Source organism: Lepisosteus oculatus, chromosome 13 (assembly GCF_040954835.1).
Source record: "Lepisosteus oculatus isolate fLepOcu1 chromosome 13, fLepOcu1.hap2, whole genome shotgun sequence".
NCBI classification, from domain to species: domain Eukaryota; kingdom Metazoa; phylum Chordata; class Actinopteri; order Semionotiformes; family Lepisosteidae; genus Lepisosteus; species Lepisosteus oculatus.
In genome coordinates this window covers 19,732,076-19,756,736 of record NC_090708.1, presented here as the reverse complement: position 1 = coordinate 19,756,736, position 24,661 = coordinate 19,732,076, and the positions used below count along the sequence as shown (strand labels likewise).

Genomic DNA, 24,661 nt, shown 5'->3' with positions numbered 1-24,661 from the left:
AGGCATCCAATATCATATGACCACCACTGGGTGACTGATTTGGAAGTCCAGCACAAAACCCAACTCTATTAGCAAGCTCCTGTCATTTCACTTTAGAGAATAATCATTCAACAGTAGGGCCTCTCTTCAGTATCTCTGGATAGAAATGAAGTTTTGTCAGTACTCTATGCCATAATAGTGTACACATTTGAAGTCAGCCAGCATCAATGGACTTTTAAGTCCAATGGATAATTAAGCTACAGTATGTGAAAAAGTAGTTCAAAAGAATTTAAAATAAATTACCACAGTGAATTATGCTACTATCATTAACAGACCTTGAGAATTCTGGGAATTTTGAATTTCTTTGTTTATACTACATTATATTTGTCATTATCATTCTTACGTAAAAGATTTACATAACTCAAAGTACTGAGGGTCATGGAAATCTAACCAGAATTATGCCATTTGTCAGAAGAAGAACACTGACCTTTCTTTGGTAAACTCTATAAAATTGTATAAAGTTTATAAAAAAGATACTGTAGATGATGAAGCTGACCTGAAGATCTAGTTAACTGGCTGGTTCTATCACTTCCCTGCTGAGTACTGAAAGAATCTTGGCATCATTGGAGAGCCAGGATTAGGAATTTAAACAGGGAATCAGACCCCAAACCAAAACAGAGACTCATGACATGTCTGTTAAATCCTGGCAGGTCAGAATCCTCTTCCTGTTTACACATGCAGATTTCTATATTGTACGACTGGCAAAGCATTTACTAAAGAAAATGTATGTGATTTATATAACTTCAATCCTTTGGCAGTTATCTCCTGCACTGCATCAAATTATTAATCTCTAATGCAGAACCGCTATGCTTCCACCATCTCTGAGCTCTTATATCTGGAACTGCAAGGAAGAAACAGTTTAATTAAATGAACATCAGCAAACCCGCACAACTCCTGCCAGGAAATTTAATTGTTCTGATGGTATGAACTACATTCTGCGGGTCACATCTTGGTAACCATGTTTCTTTTTTTTTTAATCGTTTTCTGGCTGTCAACCCAGACTGCATTAAAGTTTAGTTTCTAACCGGTAACACTTCTGCACATAGTACTCAACAACAAATAATGCATTTCACAGTTCTAGTACAAACACACTGCACATACTTTAATGCTAAATGGAATGGTAATAAATGCAGATTTGGTGGTCACCCTCTTTACATTCATACATCCTCCTGATTTGCACAGATACTGTCCAAGAAGTTAGTAGTAAGGATCAGCGGTTCGGACCACTGTATCACTGGAATCTCTGGTTGACAAAAAGAAACAGAAGCAACAGTGTCATTCTGCTTAGCTGACATGTTAATTTGCTTTAGCAAATGTACAGTCTGTCCTGTTTCAAACTGTCCAGTAGATCTACGACCCAGGTGGCGACATTGGACATCAGTCTACCATAGGACATACTGCACACACACAGGGGCAATCTAGATTAGTACATCTAGTACATACTGTATTAATCTGCCTGCCTGACTACGAACCTATTAATCTAGAGCCAGCCTTTGGAAGGTAGAAGGAAACCAAAGAACCTAGAAAAGCCAACAGAGCACAGGGAAGCCATGCAAACGTCACACAGAAGTCACACCTATTTGAATCAAAGTGTATTATAAGAAATATCATATTACCGCTGCCTTTGTTGTAAAACATTCATGTTGGCATCACATTTTCAACCTGACTTAAGCCCTCTTGGAAGTAACAGAGTTAAAATCACAAAGAATGAAACACACATGAAATAGTCTGAAGAGATACACAAATATAGAAGATGATGCAAGCAGCAAGAGTGTGGGAGGGTGATGCGCATTTTCTCCTGATAAAAACTGGCCTTCGGCTACCAAACAAAAGAAAAACACCGGTTTTAATCTTCCTCCCACCATTGATTACCAAGAGATAAAAAAAACATAAATAGACTAAAGGAAACAAACACTTGATTTTTGCAGAGTGGTCTTGGCTGGTCAAATACAGAATTACTGTATGTGTCTTCTCAAACTATTGTTACGTCTTTCATTCAGCGTTCCCTCACTTGCTTCTATATAATCTTAAATCAGTGGTTAAATACCTTAGTTAAAGTGCATCTCCAAAATCTTCAGCACACAAAATTCTATGCAGTCTCTCCTCAACAGTCAATAACATGCTTCCTTACTTATTGACTAAAATGTTCTTAAAAGATGATGAACTGATGAACATGGGTAGGAATGACAGTGTATCAGACACTCCCAGTAACTATGTATCAGTAACTATTTTTACTTCTGCTTAAGTCCAATCAGTTATATTTCAGTTTTCACACCTGAATGAGGCAAGCCCTGAAAGTCACGCATTAGCAAGGGCTGATAACAATTCCAAATCTCACTCAGCAAGTGTAAGAGCTGTAAGCAAATTTTCAAAAAAGGGCCTCAAACAGAAAACTGAAATAAATTAACCAGAAGACACTGGTTCTGGCTACCCAGAAACAGGGCAGAGAACCACTGTTCTCAGGTATTTTTGAAACCAAGGCCTGGTTGCAGAAAAGAAGCCTAAACAAGCAAGTAGATCAATATCACTGTGTCATGTAGCGTCTTTCAGGACCCTATGCAGACAGCACAATCCAGAAGGGAGTGAACAGACAGGGGGAGGTGACGAGGAACTGGGCTGGTAGACAAACAGGGGGGGCGTGACCAAGGTGCTTGGGGGGTTTGGTCCAGGCAAACAAGTCCAAAGGGTGCTCGTAGGGAAATCCGTAGGGAGGCAAATGTCCAAAGCCGGGTTATCAATCCAAGACAAAGACAAACGAAGTTAAAAGCCAGATGGGATCGGGCAAAGGGTCGGGGAATAAAAAAGGGTAACGGGGCCAGTCACTCCAAGCCCCGGACGCAGATGGTCAGGACGTCATGGAAAAGGCTTGCCTTCGGACAACCCGGAAAATAGGCAAGCCTTGTTGCGTCCTTCCTCAAATACTGAGCCCGGAACAGTGGAAGCGTCTGGCTTTTAAAGGGAAGACCGGAACAGGAGGCAGGTGCAGGAGATCAGGTAAAATGCAAAATCCTTAAGGGGGAGGGATTAGAATCCTGACACACTGGCAGCAATTGGCTCTGGTGATTAATGGCCAAGTTGAAACAAACACCAGCAGACATGGAGGTGCTGAAGGCCAAGAACTGAGAACCACTGTCCTAGATGATCATGAACATGGTGAGTCTCCCGCTCGATTCAGTTATTCTTGAAGCAGGTTAACCTGAGCTCATCAGGTAGCTTAAGAAAAAAATAATAATGACAACAAAGACATTTTAAATATAGAAAAATATTTTAAATTGAAAAATAAATGTAAAAACACGGTTCATTAAACATTAAGCCTCTTCAGTGTTCTAATCCTTGCAAAACCAAAAATGATTACAATAATTCCTACAAGATCAACAGCAACCACCTATTTGTTAGTAATCAAGTTTCTACATTAAACCTGACTTTCAGATTTGCATACTTTAATACAGATTTGAAGTTCAAAGACAGCAATGGCATAACTATCTCTAATCTATTCCCAGGGAAGATTAATTAATCTGGTACAAATCCATACACATATGGATAAAGATATTTTTAGTTATATTTGCTAAGTTAAGAAACCTAGGTACTGTATCTGAGTGTTCCTCCATATTATCCAGTTTGGATTTGGTCTAATTGTGATTTGTTTTATCTTTTTCCTTTCTCCATAGTTTCTCCACAGCTAAGCTTTAGGATTTAGCTTCTCACATTCTAGCTGTTGTTTACAATTTTTTAACAGATCTCACACACCCAAAATATTGTGTACGATTCTGCATATTTAATATTTTTATGAATCTGTGGCAATAATAAGAGGTGATCATACTGTATAAACCTTACACCATTCAGTTAGGTTAGTGCTAATCTGCTTTATCATTAAACTACAAAAAGTCATTATTACAATGTTTTTTTATTGAACACTTAACCCCTCTGGAGGAAAGCAATGAAATGATTATGTGAAACCCAACAGAAGGAATTCAAGCCATGTGCAGTACACCCAATCTTGTTAATTTCTTAAAAATGAAAAACCATACAAGTTGACTGAAAGTAGAAGTGGTCATGTATTATGTCAGGTCAAGGCAATGTAGATGTGCCACAACAACAAAAAAACAATTTTCTATTTTGATGAAGTTTGCTTTTGATTAAATAGAATCCAGCAAAACTGCTTCAAGCTTTTTCTGTGCTCCAAAAAGAGAAAGTATTACTTCATTCATCCTCTATAAACCCTTTTCTTCTCGACATATTAGAGGATTTAACACTATCCACAAAGTTAGGTGCAATATTTAAGATGCCTAATTACTACATATCCTGTAATGTGAATTATCTTGAAAACAGAATGTTTTTTTAGTGATAATGAAAGCAAATGGGTGCCATCCATCATTGTGAATAGACCATTAATCTTGCACAACAATCCCGACTATTTACCACTAAACAACTGCAGGTGCTCCACAGGAAGTTTTAATGGTGTATTCTTAGACACATACTGTAGCTTTGTGGTTTCTGTGGATTGCTACTGTATAGGAATAAAACAGGGGGTAGGTTCCATAATATATTTTTTGTATTCATTTTACATTTCTTCTGTAGTGTTTGACACATACTGTGATCTGACTCTGATCTGACAGGTCCCATTCCCCTAATTAATTAACCCCCCCTTGAAAAAGTTATTCATAACACTTCCAACACATTAACTGTGTATTTTTTCTTCCTCTCAGAGCCCACATTATAGCAATGTCGAGAGAAAGTAGACATACAGTATTTACTGTAACAACAGAACACATTTTTTCTTCTGATGTTCTTCTCATTTCCTATTTTTTAAAATAATGCCCAAAATTATCTTAAAATGCTGTTTCAAAATGTCCTAGCATTCAATTGAAGATTTCCCTATTCCCCTGCTTACAAAGTACTGTGACAAGATGTGCGCTGTTTGCCAAGTTTAGGGAATCTACACAATAGCAAGCAAAACATTACACATTACTTTATATACTGTACAGTATATGGCCAGGATGATTTGTAATTTTTTTCAAACCCAGAAAATATTAGTGTAATCACAGCAATTAAAGAACACAAGGGGATACGTCTTGACTCATGCCATGCTTGACTTGTTTTAACACAGAATGCTATTTTAATTAAAGCAGATCTCTTAATACTGACAGTGGGATCAACGTGCAATTAGTTCTCTCTGAAGACGTTTCTCACAGTTGCTCCTACAGTATACAGTAGCTACAATACACCAAGACAAAAAAAAAACATGTTTCATTCTTGTAACAAACGCCACCACCTCCAGCTGTCGACAGTTCTGTATTTTTGAAGAGAAAATAAATAACATACTGTAGTCGCTGTTCTCATCTTTAGTCCCATCAATGGTGCCATCAGGGTGCATCTGCAGAAAAAAACCCTGCTGACTGAACAGCCGGGTGACAATCCCTTTCAGCTGGGGTTCTGGAAAACACACAGAAAAGAGAAATAACAGGAGACATGTCACCACACTGGCATAGGTGTTCCATTACAAACTCTGTAGGATCCTAAAGTAGGAATCTTTGGTAAATTTTATCCTCCTGAATCCTTTTTGAAGGGAGTTTTGTCTTAAGTCAGGTAACCTTTTCACTGAAATCAATCGGAACTGAATTTATTGGTGACCTACAGTACATGACTCACGTGCAACATTACAGGGAAACCGAGACCTTTTTTTTTCCCATAAGTATTTCTTCACTGTAGGAAAATGTGAAACTTGGAATATACTCATCAGAACCAAAAGCAATAAGAGACAAGACGCAGGACATGTCAGGTTTTAGACATACAAACAAACACCACAGATGGAAAAGCGTGCATTTTGTGTAAAACTCTGCTGCTGTCAAGTTACTGCATTTACTGTACTGTGGGCTGACAAACGGTGGGGTGACAAATTAAGAACCTGCAAGATAAACTATAAAATTTAAGAAACCTAAAGTCACCTCATGAGGGAGTTTCACCAGGACAGTGTGTCAACTCAATTTGCCCTCTCCATATTTCTACCCAAGTGGACAAACTTAAGCATTTTTTTTTCTAACAGATTCACTGATAACAGTTGTTGATTGTACTGTATTTTGAGATCAGTATAAATTTGTGCAAAAGAAAATCAGCTTTTCACTACTGAGGATTACAACCATCACTCCAATTCTGCATTTCTGTTTAGAGGAATTATTTGATTTACAGACTATACATAGCAAATCAACATATGCAGTACTGTATAAAGATTCAGCACTTTACAGATTATATTTAAATAGTTTTAGAAACCAAACTATTTCTGACATACTGTATAGTCCTCCTTTCCCATTCTCTCTTCTTTATTCTTGCACATTTTAAAGTTTGCAAAATAGTTTGTAACATTTTTAGAAACTAGGCAATCATACATGTTGTAATATATTTATAATTATTAGAGATTAGCAAATTGTAGCTCCGATGATCACCAGCAATTGTGAAAATACATTATCTTATATTATACTACAAAACAGCAGTATTGTAAAAGTAAACTGCAATTTCAAAAATGAAAATAGGTGTAGTGATATAAGAAAAGAAACTGATGTCTTCAAAATCTGTGTGGTTTTGTACAGTATGAGGTGCCATACCAGACTAACTTTATGTAGATTTAACTCTTTGATTCAAAAAGATGTAATGGTTTCTCTTTATGGAAAAGAGGTATACAGTATTTGATAAAAGTCCATAAATATTGACTGCAAGTGTCAACATTAATCTGTTAGTGAATAATAATAATTGCTTATACTTATATAGCGCTTTTCTGGACACTCCACTCAAAGCGCTTTACAGGTAATGGGAACTCCCCTCCACCACCACCAATGTGCAGCATCCACCTGGATGATGTGACGGCAGCCATAGTGCACCAGAACATTCAGCTATTAGTGGGGAGGAGAGCAGAGTGGGGAGAATGAAGCCAATTCATAGATGGGGATTATTTGGAGGCCATGATTGGTAAGGGCCAATGGGAAATCTGGCCAGGACACCGGGGTTACACCCCTACTTTTTTCGAGAAACGCCCTGGGATTTTTAATGATACAGTACATTAAAAATGCCAACAGAGGGTCAGGACCTCAGTTTTACATTTCATCCGAAGGACGGCGCCTGTTTACAGTATAGTGTCCCTGTCACTCTACTGGGGCATTAGGACCCACATGGACCGCAGGGTGAGCACCCCACTAACACCTCTTCCAGCAGCAACCTTAGTTTTTTCTTAGGATGTCTCTCATCCAGGTACTGACCAGGCTCACACCTGCTTAGCTTCAATGGGTTGCCAGTTGTGAGTTGCAGGGTGATATGTCTGCTGGCATTTCTTGTGTATTACATTATATTAACTGTAGATGTACTGTATGTACAGTATATGTTAGTACAGTATAATAACATTGTATGAATTCAAACTAATACTATAATCACAGAAACCAACACTATTCAAATTCTAACCAATGCAATATACACAATAAGCATTATTCACGATGCAAACCTAAGACTCATTTAAGTTAATTTGGGTCCTCATGCAACTAAAAAAGGTTTGCATGAAATTCTAGCCTACTTACTGGAAAACTGTTCTCTTCTTGATTCCCTTACGTGTGTTCATTTCTAATGAATACAAACTATTTTATCATGCCCAGAACAATCAAAATGTGTAAGAAGGCATACTGTATTTCGAAAAAAAAAGCAACTTAATGCCTTTGAAATACAATATAAAATCACATATGCCTGGTGACACAAAATGAGTTATAAAACCCAATATACTAAACTTACAACTTATGAATTGTGAATTGTTTTGCATCTTCATAATATTACAGCAATCATTCTGGAATTAATGCATAATTTGTCACCAACACTCTTAGCATAGGTTTGAGCTCTTTATGTGTTGATTATATACATTATACTGAATATTTAATAGGCTAATTGATGTCTCACTGCAATACATTTACAAGTTATAAAAAACTTCTATAAACTGAAGAAATCGTAATACATACAAATTTACTCTCCAAGAACATGTTTCACATTACTAAACACATCTTTAAAAAATATACTATTTTTAAGATTTTATCATAATAATGAACAATGATGATGGAGTTGTGGAATGGATGTATGAAAAACTATGACTCAAGGTACAGTACATTAAACAAGAACTTGAAACATTCAAACACTCTGCACTACAGTATACTGTAATGGTTTATTATGTTTAATGTTGCATGATACAAAAAGCATTTGGAATTTCTAAATAGCTATCTAGGAACATCCCCGTGAAGTGAGGTGGCCATCAAAATAAACAGCTAGTAAAATTTCCATAGACGGACTGAGGTGAACACAAGATGAAGTGACTGGAAAACACAGTGCATGTATTGATACTGAGCTACTGACCTAGCCTGCGCCCCTTATGTGCAACTTGTACTTGAAGAGTAGAGGAGGCATCTTATGGGGAGAAGAAAAAAAAGCCAAAATATCAGACAGTCCAGAGCAAGACTGGCAGTTTATTCACAAAATACAGTATAGTGGCTTTCCGTGACTGCCATGGAGGATTTACTGTACGGTGTCGAGCCTATGATATTAAAAATGATCTCTTTTTCGAATATTGAAAGTACAATACTGTATGTGCAAGCTAAAGGCATAGTCTCACGTTTTGCTGTTCTGACGAAGAGACTTTCAGAACCACCCACAACGTTACTGAAGTACTGTAACTCCAGGTTCCTGCAGTATCTTTAACTGATAAAAATGTACTTGAACGTTTACTTATTTTATCAGAAATATGCTTGGTGCATTGCAGTAGTACCTGTATATTAAAACACGTCAGAAAAATACCCTGAAACATGAATGTCAAAACTAAGATCACAAAACTATCGATTCCATCATTGATCTCTCCACCAGCGCATATTTTCAGTACGTACTGTACACAGTTATTGTTAAATCTAAATAAACAGTATTTATTGCACATATATTTCAAGACAAACTTTTTTTTTGCTATTAACAAAGAACAACAAATGACTGATGGAACAGGTGTGTCTTTAAGATGGCATTCTTAGTCCGTTTGTAATTGTTTCTCCTTCGACTGATTTAGACGCTGTCCTGAGCTAAATTTGGTCAACAGCAGGCGATCAGTGGCAGGTGTAATTATTGAGAACCTTAAATAATGTGCCCGACTATTCGACTGACCTGGTCTCCGCCGAACTGGTCTTTTCTTGCCGCTGCAGAACCGGACTTTGCTGAAAACCCCTAACACATGCCTTTCGCACAGGGACCGCCCGTCTTTGCTCGGGCTGGTGCGCCGCTTGGAAGTGGAAACGCGGTCGCTGTTGGACTCCCTAGCCTGCCGCTTTTGTCGGATCAGTGAGCTGGCGATTGCCGCTGCCATCTCCCCGGCAGGCTTAAAGAGTTTCTAAGCAGAGATTAAGTGTAGCAACCAAATTGACACGATAAATTAAAATGGTGTAATGGGCACGTAAAACACGGTAGTTTTTAATTGTTATTATCCCAAAACACGGGGCTCAGAACAGGAAGAAAACCAGCTCTGGAGCATGTAACACTCTTTGGGTATAACCACAGGTCATTAAGATCTGATAGTACATCCATTGAGCCTTGTGAATAACGAAGGTTTGAACGGCTTCCCTTCTGAAGCGATTTCTCGATCTATCGGCAGGTAGAGTATCTCAGATAATTGGGAAAGTCCTTTCGGTCACAAGCTGAGGATATATTTGATTAAATTAATTCAGCTACTTACGATTTTCACTGTGCCCTCATGTTTCACGTTCAAATATTTTAAGAAAACTAGGTTATATAAATGTTATGTCACGACAGATAACATCAAATTGTATTACTGATATTATAACTTACAGTATGTATGATTATATAACATGTAATTAACAGTATGACTGCCCTGATTCATAGTACAGCTGCTCGGATAATTAAGTGCCTCAAGCACCTGGTATGTTTCAGGTAATTCGAGCTGTCCGTTTTCACAAATCGAAGCTTCCTCCAGAGGTCCACATGACGCTGTTTCTGTGACCAAAATATCCAAAATATCTAGCTCGTACAAATCAGACACGACCCCGGGAACTTTTCCCTGTGTTTGCCGGACCTATCTTTAAGACAGCAAGTCTATGGGTATTCGTGTCGGCGACTTGATCGTCCCATAACTTTCTAAGTTCTCCAGAACACAAGAAGACGCAATTGCAAGATAGGAATAAAAAGCCTGCCGCTTCAATCGCTTCGCAGTTCAGCGTACCCGGTCTGCATTGTTTTATCCAAGAAGCCAGACATCTGTGTCAGCGTGCAAGCAGTCCCCAACCTGTTCCGCTGAGCACTTTCAAAAAGATGAAAAAGAGACGTGGGGAGTACAGTAACATCATGCTCTGTAATTATTCTTCGGTTAAACTGATTTACATTGCTGCCTTGAACATTTCACAACAGTATCGTATTATCGCCGTGTCCTGGTTTTATTTGTGCACCTATATATATATATTTTTTTCAGAAAACATTAATTCCAAAATAGTCCGCAAGCCTCACAGTACAAGACGGTATTTGTCCCTGGTGTTCAGTAAGTGAATGGTTTGCAGCTCTTTCTATCTCTACGCAATCCTACGTGATTGAGGTTCGGATGAGGAATTCTCAGAGGCAGAGGGAAAGAGAGAGAGGGAGAGTGAGCGAGCGGAGAGGGAGGGGTACAGAGAGAGTGTCTAGGATCTGCAGAACACATCTGTCCCCCAGTAAAAATCAACCACACGGAATGAGTCTGCCTTGACTCCCTGTCACGAAATAGGAGAGGCAACAAAAGGACATCTCTTTTTACAATGCGTCAATGTCAAAAACCGTTTAAAATATTGTATCGTTGTTAATATTATAATAACGAGATGTGAATACATTTCTCATTGTAACAACTTCATTTTACGAGTTGCGCTCGTTTAGGGCAGCTACCGTCTTCGATATACTGTACTGTAATATAAGGCGACATAGGAACCATATTTTTCAGACCTGTTAACTGGAAGACGTCCAAAAAGCAACACAACTTGATTTAACCTCCAGGAAAAGGGTGAAGGCTCGGGTAATTATTTAATTGATCTGACCAGTATGAGGAATCAAAGTGTTGTTACTGCACATCCAGTAATGGGGTTTGAAGCACAGCTTTACTGAAGCTGGAAAAGGGTACTGAATTATTGAAAGTTGTAGTCACTGCACGCAACTCAACAACTGTTATTAGGATGAGACCATACAATATGAGCATCTGTCTCAGGAAAGTGAAAGGAGTGCTGGTAAAATTATCAAAGTGTGAATTATATTGACCACTCTGACCTCAATAAAACATTGAAATAGAGCCTAAAATTGGTTAGGCATCTACAGCATCTTTACAGAAACCACTTGACTCCTGTGCTCCTTCAGACAGGTTCAAATAGGTTTCTTGATACTGTGGATAGATCTGAGTGTAGCATGGATTCATGGATCTGAATTCATCTAAATCCTACCTCTGGGAAGAAAAACTGAAAGACTGAAGCTGAAAACATGCTGGTGAGGGTTTAAAAGCACCACACTTATTCCGACCATGTTTAAGAGGGTACGTCAGAATCTGATTATATGCTTTGATAAACTTGACAGAAAGAAGGAAAATGTTTTTTTTAAAATATACAGTATTGAATTTCAAAGGTTTAAGTATTTCTGATTTCTATCCTGATTTAGCATGTCTTAAATTATTGTAAATATGATAACTAATGTGTAATTGGCCAATAAATACATTTTCACACATTTACTATGATTGAAAAGATAATGTAGACTGTAATGCAGTCATACAGTATGTAAGTGAATGATCATACAAACATTAGTCCATACACACAAAAAAAGGGTAAACATTTAGCCACTGTATGTTTTCTCCGTTGTTGGAGGTCAGGTGCAGACTTGTATCACAACCTTACTGCTGCCACTGAAAACACTGTTTCAGCAGAAACAACAAGGAATAAACTGTAGCACCAGATGACTAGTTGAATTAGAGGAGACTTTAGGCACTGTGTGCTATCTGAGAAACTTCCAGCGTATATCGTGAAAATGTGCATTCTTCATTGAGATGTCATGGAATAGTCTACAGACCTATCTGCAATGTATATTTTAAAGGACAGCATTTGATCATTGCCACAAGCTCTTTAACAGAAACAGAGAGAGGCTGAGATAATGATGTGACGGGCCTCATCATGGACAGCTGCACAGACTTACATGTCTGATATAGAGATACTGTAAGTGCTTTTAGTTAAAGATTTATTCCTGCTTTTATTAATAATGAATAGTTTTTCTTTGATTAGGTTTTGAGCAATATGATACCAATAACCAATTCAAGACTTCTTAAACCAATTTTCAGAAATCCTCCATGCTTATATAATACAAGCTTTTATTTATAGATCTATATTTTATTTTATTTATTTTATTTTATTTTATTTATAGATTTATAGATCTTTTTCACTGTGTCATCTCAAAGTGCCAGCTTGCAGTGACTTTCACCAGGGCAGCTGATAAAGACACATTAACTTGCTTCACACATACTGTACTGTATGACAAACACATCGTTTATATATTAAAATCATATTTAGTGATTTCATGGGTTCTTGGGTTAAATGTTTTTAACAAGGCACACCAGACAATTTATCTCATATTCGTCTGCTCTGAGCCAAGGTCAGCTTTGATGTCCTCTGTCCATCACATGGCTGAGAGTGCTCTAACACTTTCTTCAGGTGGGTAACATTGTTATATAGTATTTCTTTAGCAATTGACATATTCTCCATTATATGTAGGTATCCCAAACATTTACGCCTTATCTTCCTAATGACATTATCTAGTGGCTCATATTTCATCATTTAGCATACATTTGACAGTGTTTGTTGAGTAGACAGCTTAGATTGTAGCATGAATTGGATCTTCTTAATGCAGGCTTTGGACATCTTCCAGCTTTCATCTTCAGACAGTGCAGTCAAGAGTGCAAAACTACTGTAGAATCTTAATGTTGTCATGTTTGTCATTGCCATTTTTCCAGATGTTGGACAACATTAACCTTATCTGGACCACGGCCAACAGAGGAGTTATTGGTGGTAATGTCAAGGTCAGAAAAAGTGTTCACAGGTTTGACTGCCATTTCAACATGGTGTTCTTATTACTGATTTTGAGTTAACTTTGTGTAGACACTGCTGCAAATGACAGTGTCACTAGTTTCTTGTGTGTCTGAGATGAAAGTTTCATGATCAGTGAAGACAGACTCCTTAAGTTAAAGTTCAAGTTTAAGATGTCATTCATCAATGTTCAGACCACAGTTGTTTCCAATCACAGTGTACAGTTAACTACAGTATATAGTTACAGTTATAACTTTGTCTAACAGTATAGTATATCTAGAATACAGAGGTCCTGCGATAGTAGTCATCACACCCTGATTTCTGGTATTGCACTTAAATACTTTTTGCTCTTTTTCTTCTCTCTATCAGCTTTTGTATGGTGAATGTCTGATCACAACAAAAACATCCTTCCCTAAATCCAGCTTGGTTGAAGCACAATGGTTAACCACACAAAAACTAGAAAACTATAGAGCATAATGAAATTACAACATCTGTAAAGTAATCAGATTCTGAGGGAACATTATTAGTCAACAACCTGACAGAAGCATTTTGCCTAATCCTGGAAAAGGAACAGGTACTCGTACCAAGACAGTGGAGAAAAAAAAAACAGACAGATAAAGCAATTCCTGTTGGATTTCTGTAACTAGAAAGGATGATATACAGAACCTTTAACTGCCAGAAAAAGTGTTTTACACTATTCTTGTAAAAATAACGAAGATTGTCTGTAGATTACATTACCTCTGTACGTAGAGTAAAAGCACTGCAGAGAGGTTACCAAGATGCACATACTGTATACTGCATATGCTACCATTTAAATGAACAAGGATCCCAACCGTTTCAAAGTGGAATTCAGGGAAATGGTTGACCTTCTGTGGAAAGCATGCAGACTTGGATAGTCTCACAGGTCACAGTAACACAAAGTACAAGACTAATTGAAAAATAAAGGTTTAAACATGTATACTGTAAAATCATGGTTCAATTGGAACAGAACCATTGTTCAGTTTTTTTTTTCTTTAAATCCTGTAGGAAACACAAGGCATTATCCTCCTTGTCGTCATACCATCCTCACATAGTGTTACTATGGAATGGTAAGGATGGAAAGAAAGGTACCAATAATACAGGTTCAGTCTAGAAGCTACTTTCTAACACCTGCTTCCTGATTTGATATAAGCTCTGTTTGTGTACCAAAGTCATGATTCAGCAGTGCCTCCTTTTATTTTCTTCTTTTAACCAGCTCCCCACTGACTTTGCTTGAGGTCATGAGAGAGCTTCTTGCCAGCACCAGGCAGAGGGAGTCCAACAGCAGCATTTTACGAAAGACGTGAAGGTTCCCATTAAAAAAAAATGTGTGTTGCCTATGTCCATGCCTATATCCAGGAAAACCTACTGGACACTGAGTGAAAATGAACAGCGTTGCAGCAGTTGGTGCATCCTCATGCAAAATTTCTCGCTTTCAGAGAATCTCCTTGGGGAAAGTGAGGATAAGATAGAGCCAAGAAAATCAAGTGTTTAAGTGCAAAGACGTCAAAGCTCAGGACATGAGTAACGACCAGTCTGCACTTAAAACTGTGCTTCATGTTATTTCAGCTTTAACACATGGCACGGAATATACAGTATTTTCCCATCTGCTTAGCTCTTTGCACTCAAGCCTTTCACAACACCTTACAATCACTATCACAGTTTAACTACTGTATGTATTGTTTTCATGTGTACAGCTCTACTGTTCCACTGCTGGGATAGAGAGATATTTAAACTATTTACAGGAAAGTGGGGATGTTTCCATTTACTCTGAACCAACAGCTGAGAAGCAAACATTAAACAATGTAATCAAATAATGCAGAAGTAGAAGCAGACGTGAAAAGACTTTTCATGTCTCCGCTCTTCTCAGAGTCCCATTTTGCTTCAGCTTAAATTTTTATACTCTTTTCAGGCAGGCGGAACAGCTGTTTATCTTTGCTCATGCTCTCCTTCCCGACGGCTGTATTTGACTTCTGTACAGCTCATCCATGCCTCCCTTCAATTTGCTACTCTATAGTCTTGAACTCTCCAAGAACCTCCAGCCCTAAGCCCCCTGGATATACTGTAACAGCATCCATCTCTGCTTTAGGTTCTACATCATACTTGAAATCGAGGTTTTTGTCCCTCTTCCCCTGCTTCCATCACCTTTCAGGTCACGTCCACCTCACTACCCACTTTGAGCTGTTTCTTATGCATAAAATTAAAAATGGCAAAATGGAACAGAAAATTGGAGATCATTAACTCAATTAAGAATGGTTGCAGGCTGTGAAATAATGTAAAGTATACTGTACGTGTACAGAAATATATGACATTTCTTTAAATTTGTACAGAGTTTAATTCTACACAGAGGTCTCAACAATAACCACTGCAAAGCTACAGGGAAAATTAAATCTAGCGAAAACCTATAGTATGCATATGTACTGTTTCTTTAAAATATTTGACTACTTTAAAAATGAAAAATTCCTTTAAGTCTCTCTGCTTCCATATCATGGCATAGACACTATCACAGATCATGTGATCTTTCACAATCGTGTCCTCAGTTTTCTGCAGACAGTAGTTTCCAAGTTTTTTTTTTAACCTTGTTTAAACAGATTTAAGTCTTTGCAATCCAGAGAAAGGGAAACAGCTGAAGAGTCGGATAAGGAAATTCCCATAGGATTTCACAAAAATTACAAAGCACATACTGTATCAGCAGCTGAATTAAAAATCTTTGAAAAAGGTAATCTACTATTCTCTTGATTAAATACCATCTTGAAAAGATATCATCCCTATTCACAGCACATTAAGTCATTTGAGGTTTAGAGAATGGTTCGGCATGATACCATGAATAAAAGCACTTCTTCAAGGCTGCCTTTTACAGATTGTCCAATATTGCCCAAGAGACTCCAAGATACTTATGTTCTCTATGGATTGGGCTCATTCACTACGCTTATACATTCTCACATCTTGTTCTAAAAGCCTCTCCAGGAAGAATTTACTAAATTAATCAGAAGGTTGTCAACCTGGAAAGTCTGGAGAACAAGATAATATTTTTAATCTAGATCTTTCACGAAGAAATACAGGAAACAATGTAAGTACAAGAACTTCTAAAAGGCAACTACTCGGGGAAGAACCTGTACAATTACACTTGTATTCCTTGATATCTACTGCCACCCAGTGGTACTCAAGGGAAATGTATTTTCCAGAGTTAGACGGAGGGAGAGAAGGAACCTGGCGTTACCATAGTGCAGTGGTTGGCATTGCTGCCTCGCAGTGCTGGAGCCCTGGATTCAATTCCAGACCCACGGTGCTATCGGTGTGGAGCTTGTATGTTCCCCCTATGTTCTCCTGGGTTTCCTCCAGGTGCTCTGAGTGACTCCTGCAGTCTCACAACATACTGATAGGTTAACTGCATTTGCAAGTATCTATTCTGCCCAGAATGTACCCTGTTTTGTGCCTGTTGCCTATGGGATAGGCTCTGGCTCTTGCTTGACCCTGAATTGAAAGAAAAGGTCAGAAAATGGATGGATGGGAAGGAGCCTGTTCTTCCTACAGTATCTGCTGTCCACTTCCACTTCAGTTAGCTGGGATGTGAAGCTGGGCATTGCTAATAAAAGTGTGAATTACATTTCTAGGCAAAGATCACACCTACCCATTATTCAATACCCACATAAGTACCTGTATTTTTAATCTTTTTTGGTATTTTCATTTTCTTGAAAGCTCTAGATTTCAATCCTTTGTCTTTGTCCTTTGCACAACTCAGCTTTTCCTTTTCCAATCCTATTTCAGGGATTCCCAAACTTGAGTCTGCAGATAGCACCTGCCTAATTGTAGAGTAGCTTAATTGGAACATTTGCCAGTTTCCTTTTCTACTTGGAAGTTTGGAATTGTACCTTACTTGTGAAACACGGGGGTTAAAAAGAAATCTCCAGTATGTTTTAGAGCTGAAAACAGTAAATTAGGTCAGCTTGATCCAACTGTTAAGTAAATAAATAGTTCAGTTGTTCAGTGAGTTAGATGGTGACTGGAACAAATCTCAGCAGGTGTGTGGGCCTCAGGACCAGCATAGCAAACCTCTGGCCTCTTTGACAACTTGGTGAATAAAGTTTTTACATCCCATCACAAAGTCTACAGACTGTTTTCCACACAACCTCTGTTATGTAAGGACCGGGTCTAATGAATTACTTTCTACAGAAATATTTCTAGTCGCATATTACATCTCTTTTGTTCTAGATATCTTACTCTACGGATGAACAGCAAATAGGAAACAATACTATCAACACAGTGAAAACACCGTCATGTACATATATCTAAATATTCTACTATAGTTCTTAAATTTAAATGTAATATATAAATATAATAGTGGCCTCTATACAGGTAATTTCCACTAAGAACTTGGTGTTATTAGTATTGTTGTTGGTTAGAAACCTCCATATAAGCTGGTGACTAAACACAAAAGTAATCTCATCCATTCACCCATTTTCTAACGTCTTTATCCAGGGTCATGGAGGAGCCAGAGCCTATCCCAGCAAGCAACGGGCACAAGGTAGGATACAGTACACCAGTCTATCGCAGGGCACACAGACACAAACACCCTCACGCCAGGGCCAATTTTACAAGCAGGCGCCAAGCTTCAAAGGGTCATTTAGTGGGCAGGGGAACCTGAGTATGAACCTGAGAACCTATTTAATTCTATATTTGTCAGCCCCTTAAAATAAAAAAAAACAGTAAATAGCAGAAATACAGCATCCTGTGGAAAGATCCAGTATGATTTATGTTCTTCCAAAAAAATCTTAATTGATAAATATGGATGATTTTAGCAACAGTTACAGTGGCAAGAATGGAGACAGACTGACAACTGATGCTGATACTGTACAATTTTTTCTGTGGATTAACGGCATTTAAAATGCAGATAAATTAATAATAATTAATATGAGGCAGCATTTTTTTGCTACGTATTATTTTGAAGACATGTTTAGCCATGTAGAACAATGTCATTCGCTGTGTTCAAACCCCCCACCCCCCATTTCAGGTGAGTGTAAGTATTGGGACAAATGGCTGACAGTATTGTCTAATCGCTAATGTGTTCCACTTTGCATTAACTGTTAAAACATAAGTTTCATCACTGTAGATCATGATCATGCATTTGTATTTAATGCATTTTGTCTTTGTGCACTCTTGTATGTTACTACCACATTGAAATCATTTGATATAATAATAATTTGTCTGTCTATAATCTATTTTTTTGCAAAATTACAAAAAAATAAAAATTGACACCGTCCACTGCTCTATCAGTCAAACACATTCAAGCAGCATTAAGTTAAAATAAACTCTGGATTCATTTTTCTTAAGCATACACTGTCTTTGCAGCACAGCTTTAAGACACCACTGTAATGTCTAACAACCCATAAACCAAAATACCATGTCAAAACGCACTTTTAAATATTTCATTGTAGTGGTTCCTAACAGAACATTACTGTGCAATTAGTTGTATTCATCTCTTCTGCACAAAAATGATCAAGTCAATCTTGCTTTTCTGTATTTACAGGATATAATTATTTTACAGCAAATGAATACTCACACTGACTTCACAGTCACAGGAAGAATTAGTTTTGGGTGGAAAAGGTTAAGTAAAGCCCTGAGATCTTCCCTGTTGTAGCCTGCTTTTGCACAAACAACATGACAAAATAGAAGGGGAAAAACTCTTTAAATCATTGATGGCAGCTCATGTTGTTTCATTTCATCCACAAACTAATAACTAATTTAAAGACTTTCCTCTTGAAACATGCATGAGAAGAAAAATGCCACTTATCTAAAACTCCAAACTAAAAATTCCACCAATGAAGAGAACCTGCTCTAATTCTACATCAATCAGTATATTTTCTGAACTCCTGCATGAAGTTAATACATTTCATTGTTTTAATAAACAGCATTTGAATGCCTTTGCAATCTGAAATTCCTCTGAAACAGAGCAATTATGTTTTATTAATACCATGAAAGATTCAAGGGAAACTTAGATTGTCCACTTCTCCTCCACTCCTCCAAAAGTTAAACTTTTAAAATAAAAATTTCACTTGGAACAACACATCGAGTTAGCATTTGAATTTCCAATATTTCCCAGTATGAAAGTTTGAAACATTCATCAGGAACAAAAGACTTTATGTCACAGCATTAATGGTAAAGGTGTTTAGCACAAGAAAAAGCTACAGTGATCAAGTGATGATACGGTTTACCCTGTTCTTTACTTAATAGTATAATAAACTGTTATGCTAATATTTAGGAACGGGTGTGCAAAAATTGAAAAATAGAGCTGGAGAACTGAACCAAAGGGGCAGTTCTGTAATTTAGATTTTCAACAGCAGAGGGCAATGTCAGATCATTTAATGTCTTTTTTTAAACGTTTTCTATTCACTTTTTTCTTCAGCAAAATTGGAAAGATGTTTTAATGCATCAGAATTAAAGCTCTTTCAACACCCACTGCAGGATAAGAAACATTTTCTTTGGCTTATAGGAAGATGACAGAACTATTCTAAATTGATCTAAACCAAACCTCTCAGTCGTAGCAAATAAACCCTTTTTCCATAATAGTTACTGCATAATTTTGAAATTAGAGAGATTCAAGTCATGGAAGCTCAAACAATTATTTAGCATCCTTTCCTGGTATAATTGAGCATAGCTGGCATAGTCTTTTTGTCCAACAAATTTAACATAGGAGAAAGGAAAGTTCAAATGTAACAAAAAGAAATGAAGCACTGCCTGAATAATTGCTGTAGACATGGCATGCTCGCAGTTTTTACAACAGACAAGACTGTTAAAAAAGTGCTTTTTCTCGTAATCTGTCTGAACTGATAAACTAAAGTAATGATTCATTCAAAATACCCTACAAAACATTTTGGGACAGGGCAATCAAAACTGGTATGTGCTGTACAGTCAAGCAATTGTGATAATGAAATCAAGATGAATCAGGAATATAACATAATATACATTTTATTTTTGGAAAATTCCATTCATATATTTGGTCATAGAGCAAAAGCATTTACTTTATGTACTGTGTATTCAACCCAGTGATTTCAACTGACTATAAGTAAAGAGACACATTCTCTTCAACTTCAGAGTGTAAAAGCCAGTATTTCATTGCATATCCCTTTAACATAATAAATGCATGAAATCTACTGTAGAATCCATTATGTTTACCAAACTCTTAGTGAGATCACTCAAGGAGCTCTGCTGCAGTCAAAGGTCTTTGAACTCCTAACTATTCTTTGAGAGTCATGACTTACATTTTTTTTTCTTTAGCGTGTAAATTTCTGTTCACCTGGATTTAAATCTGGAGATGGACCTCTTTTTTCTTCTGAAGGAATTTTGGCGACATTGGCTGTATGTTTCGGGTCACTTTCGTGATTACTCTAGTCTAGTGCAAGTGTTCACATTACTCCTATCCTGGAGTCCTTGCACTGGCTTCCGGTCACATTCCGCGTAGACTTTAAAATCCTCATGCTCACCTACAGTATAAGGCTTTACATGGCTTGGCACCTCAATACCTGTCTGAACTTCTATCGCCCTACTCCCCACCTCGCAACCTCCGCTCTTCAAATTCTGCCGTCCTTACTGTCCCCCAAGCCCGTCTACATTGTATGGGTGACAGGGCCTTCTCCTGCTATGCCCCCAAGCTCTGGAACTCTTTGCCCAAGGATATTAGAGAGTCACCTTGTCATCCTGTAAAGCGCTTTGAGAAGCCACCTTTAAAGGCGCTATATAAAATAAAGTTTCTTCTTCTTCTTCTTCTTCTTCTTCTTCTTATTATTATTATTATTATTATTACTGTCATACACTGGAAAAATAGCATTTTTAGCGACTAGTACATTATACAGTATTGTCTTTTCCAGGGCATATCTTCCCTTCCACTCCCCTGCATAAAACTGACCCCATTCCTCGCCCTCTCTATTTTAAGATCTAAAACTAGAGGCATGGTCAACAGCTCTCCACATATTGTTTCAATTATTAAAGACACTCCATTATGAATTTTCCTACGGAAGTAAAGATGACATTCACAGGTGCTTAAAATAGTGAACAACAAGCAGGCAAAGTAACAATGCAAACAGCATGATAGAGATAGGATAGGTTTTCACCAGAAAAGTATGTGGAAGCTCATTTAAAATCAGACGGCAGTTCATTATACAAAGGACTGTCACGCCATGCAGTTAAAGCTGACACCCTGGTTTGCTTGAAGAAATCCTAGTATCCTAGGATCAATAAGCTACCAAAATAACAAATGGACTAGATAAGCCAAATAGGCTACTCTCATTTGTGACCTTTCTTGTGTTTTTTACAGTGTATTTTATAAACTCTGCCTGCCTTTATTGCACAGCTATCTTTTTCAAATCCTGCAGAAATCCGAGTTGCTGGTGCTCATGCACATGGAGTCACAGAGCAAAGAGGAACTAACAGAAACAGAGCACAGACGGATCAACAGGACTCAGCCACTTACTACTGTATAGGCAGCTGGATTCATAAACTGCTGCTTGGTCTACAGTACCATGCTGATAAAGGAGTATAAAGTTACTGTTAGCTGTAGAATAGTCTTTGTTTCGTCCTAAACATTTATTTCAAAGGAACAGCACAGCCCACTCTCTCCATCAACCCCCTAAACCTCTAACTCTAGGTCTCATTATACCTTTGTTAGCTATTAAAGTGAGGCACACTATTCCAAGGGCATTCACAACTATTATCCCCTTTAAACCTGCTTTGGAATTTGGACAATGGGAAACCGATAACAAGTGTGTTAATTGCAAGATGGCATTGATTCATTCATTCATTCATTGGTGAAGGGAAAAATGGAGCACGACGGCACATTTGTATAGAACCACATAGGGGATAATTCAACAGTGAAGAGTATAAAGAAAACAAAGTAATTTTTCAGCTATGACCTTCTGCAGGAAGGTTTTTATTAGTTTTTATTCCCATATCGTCGGTAATTCCATTGGAATTGAGGACCTGAACCTATAATCCACCAGTTAGGTGACCAGAGACCCACTACCTACACTTCTCCATTACTCATTTTTGTTTTGTTATATTTATAAATAATTTTATATGTTGCAGTGGTTAGTATAGCTGCCTCACTAAGGCCCTGGGTTCAGTTCAGAGCACGCCAAACCAGTAATAAGGTTTCCTTCTGCCTTTCAGCCAATAAACCACTCACAAGGAACAGAGGCACCAAATAAGAAGGTGTAGACCCATTAATTTTTAAAGAGAGAAGTCAGGCTTAAGAAGGGCTGAGGGCCAAGCTCCTTGACTGAGAAGCAGACCCCTGTGCAGTGTGAGGAGTTAACCAAGGGGCAGCTGCGCAAGTTGGAGGAGGAGTGCAGAAACACTCATCAGAGGAAGAGAGAGGAGCTTACTGGGAGACTTCTAGCTTTTCAGGAAGTGACGTCACGGAGGATTACCATTTAGGGTAGCAAAGGTGAAGGAGGACTTGGTTGCTGTCATCCCTCTTCAACGTGTTAAAAACTCCATTCATCAGCAGCACCACACAACCCAAGTCGGCCCACGATTATAGACAGCACTGACGTAAGTACTGTGAAACATTTGTTGCTCTTTTAATAAACTGCTGAATAAATGTCACAAATCTAGGAGATGAATTAGGAGGTCTGCCTCTAATATCACTTTGAAACTACAGCAGTTTAATACTATTGACCTTTTTTGTGGGTATATAAAAATGGAGAAGGGACGTCTAAACATGAGCTAAAATGTTGTAGCCAGAGGAAGAGACATTATAAAAAAGCACATTTCATAAAAAAAGATTGAAAGAACCGAGGATTCCAGCTGCCTCACATGTTAAAACAATGGACAGAGGATCCAGCGTTTCTCATGCATGGGTTAGAATCTCTTCCTTCAACTGTAGTTTCATGCTCATTTACTGAAGGCAAGCTGGCCCCAGACCGTGGAAGCCAGAACTCAAACATTACCCCTACTTTACCCTAAAAGGATAGGAAGTATCTTAAATGAGCAAAGTTAATAAATATTAGTGCCTCTAAATACAGAATACACTGTAGGTTAGCACAGGTACTTAGAAAACTTGGGTATATAAAATGGTTTTTAAATTGTTAGATTCAACCCATGTTCAGTACATGGGAATCAGTGATCTATTGAATAATTAAAATAAATACAGAAAATAATAACAAAAATGATAAGAAGAAATACAGAAAATGAAAGCACTACAGTTGCAAGTATCTGGCACAAGCAATAAAGACAAAGTCAAAGAACTGGAGTATCTCTCTTCTACAGAAAGCAGGTTATACACAGTGGTAAGGATATCAGGTCAAGAAGCAAATCAGAACTACAGCACATCCTCATTTTGGATTTCTGTTACCTTCCAACTTCCAATACACCATGGATCAACACAAATACTGTGCCTTGATAAAATATCCTAAAAACAATGCAGTGTTAGTTGCAGGTTATGTATAGCGACTGTCACATCTTCATCCTTCTGCTGTCAGAAAGCCACTTACATCTCCTGAGGGTTGCGGTAAACCAGAGTCTTTTCTGCAGTCACAGGGCACAAGGCAGGACCACGCCCTTCACTGCAGAGGGACAACTGAGAGACACCTATCAGCTTAATCAGCATGGCAGTTTATAAAGGGCATTGGACCATCAATAATTTGAAAGATTTCCTGAAAAACCCTGACAATGAATGTAATTTAAAGAAAACAAGATTACATGGTGCCGCAGTGGTAAACACTGCTATCTGGCCACCTTGGAGTCCTGGGATCAGTTCCTGGGGTGCTATCTATCAGTGGTGTTTGTACGTTCCCCCTGTGTTCATGTGGGTTTCTGCCCTGTGATGGACTGGAATCCCATCCAGGGTGTAACCCATTGCTTGCCAGGATTCCTGACTTCCCTGCGACATTGAATTAGATAAAGTGGTTAGAAAATGGAACAATGTGTCCAATATAGCCCGTTTGAATTTTAGGATCACGCAGAAGTTTCCTAACAAAAAGACATGAAAATAACCATATTAAAATTCTCCAAACTGACACAGAAGAGGGAATCCTATAAGATCCATTCTGCACACAAAGCAGAACCTTTTATCAGATTGTCCAAAATTATGGTGCTTATTTCTCCCTGTTACCCGTGAGCAAGGGTTAATATATTACAGAAATCGTGCCCTGGATCCCTTGGCAGCAGTGCTCTCTGGAGTGTTGGCCCTCTGGTAAAACACTAACAGATGACTCATATTGAAACCACAGTCCTAGCGGAAATGAACAACAGCCTGGCCACAATCAGCCAGACTCCTGCTCATGTGTTAAGGAAAAAATGACTGCACCATGAGGGGAATGAGCTTCCTGAGGCATTTGCTGCCAATCCACAGAGAGGGACCCACTTCAATGATGAAGAGAAAAAGCAGACGACAAGTACAGTTCTGTCCTTATGCTTCAAATGATCTTGCAAATGCATGACGTCAGTGTGCCTGTGTGACCTCCTGAGGTGAATACAAGGAGGCTTGCCATCCTTCCAGCTGGCCTTCCTGTTTTCCT

At 38.1% G+C, this 24,661-nt stretch overlaps 1 protein-coding gene across 3 annotated transcripts in view; it reads right to left on the bottom strand.

Annotated features, from left to right (window-relative positions):
- fgf12a (fibroblast growth factor 12a) overlaps window positions 1-24,661 on the bottom strand; it is an 85,902-nt gene that overhangs the window by 52,301 nt on the left and 8,940 nt on the right. Inside the window, exons 1-3 of one of the 3 annotated variants that reach the window (XM_015361561.2) lie at window positions 9,205-10,267; window positions 8,416-8,466; window positions 5,362-5,472 (exon numbers count right to left, since the gene is read on the bottom strand). In XM_015361561.2, the coding sequence (XP_015217047.1) occupies window positions 5,362-5,472; window positions 8,416-8,466; window positions 9,205-9,403 (361 nt within the window). In that variant the 5' untranslated portion in view covers window positions 9,404-10,267. Of the gene's footprint in view, window positions 1-5,361; window positions 5,473-8,415; window positions 8,467-9,204; window positions 10,268-24,661 lie in introns of those variants that run through there. The other 2 variants (XM_006637872.3, XM_015361564.2) reach the window with 2 other exon arrangements.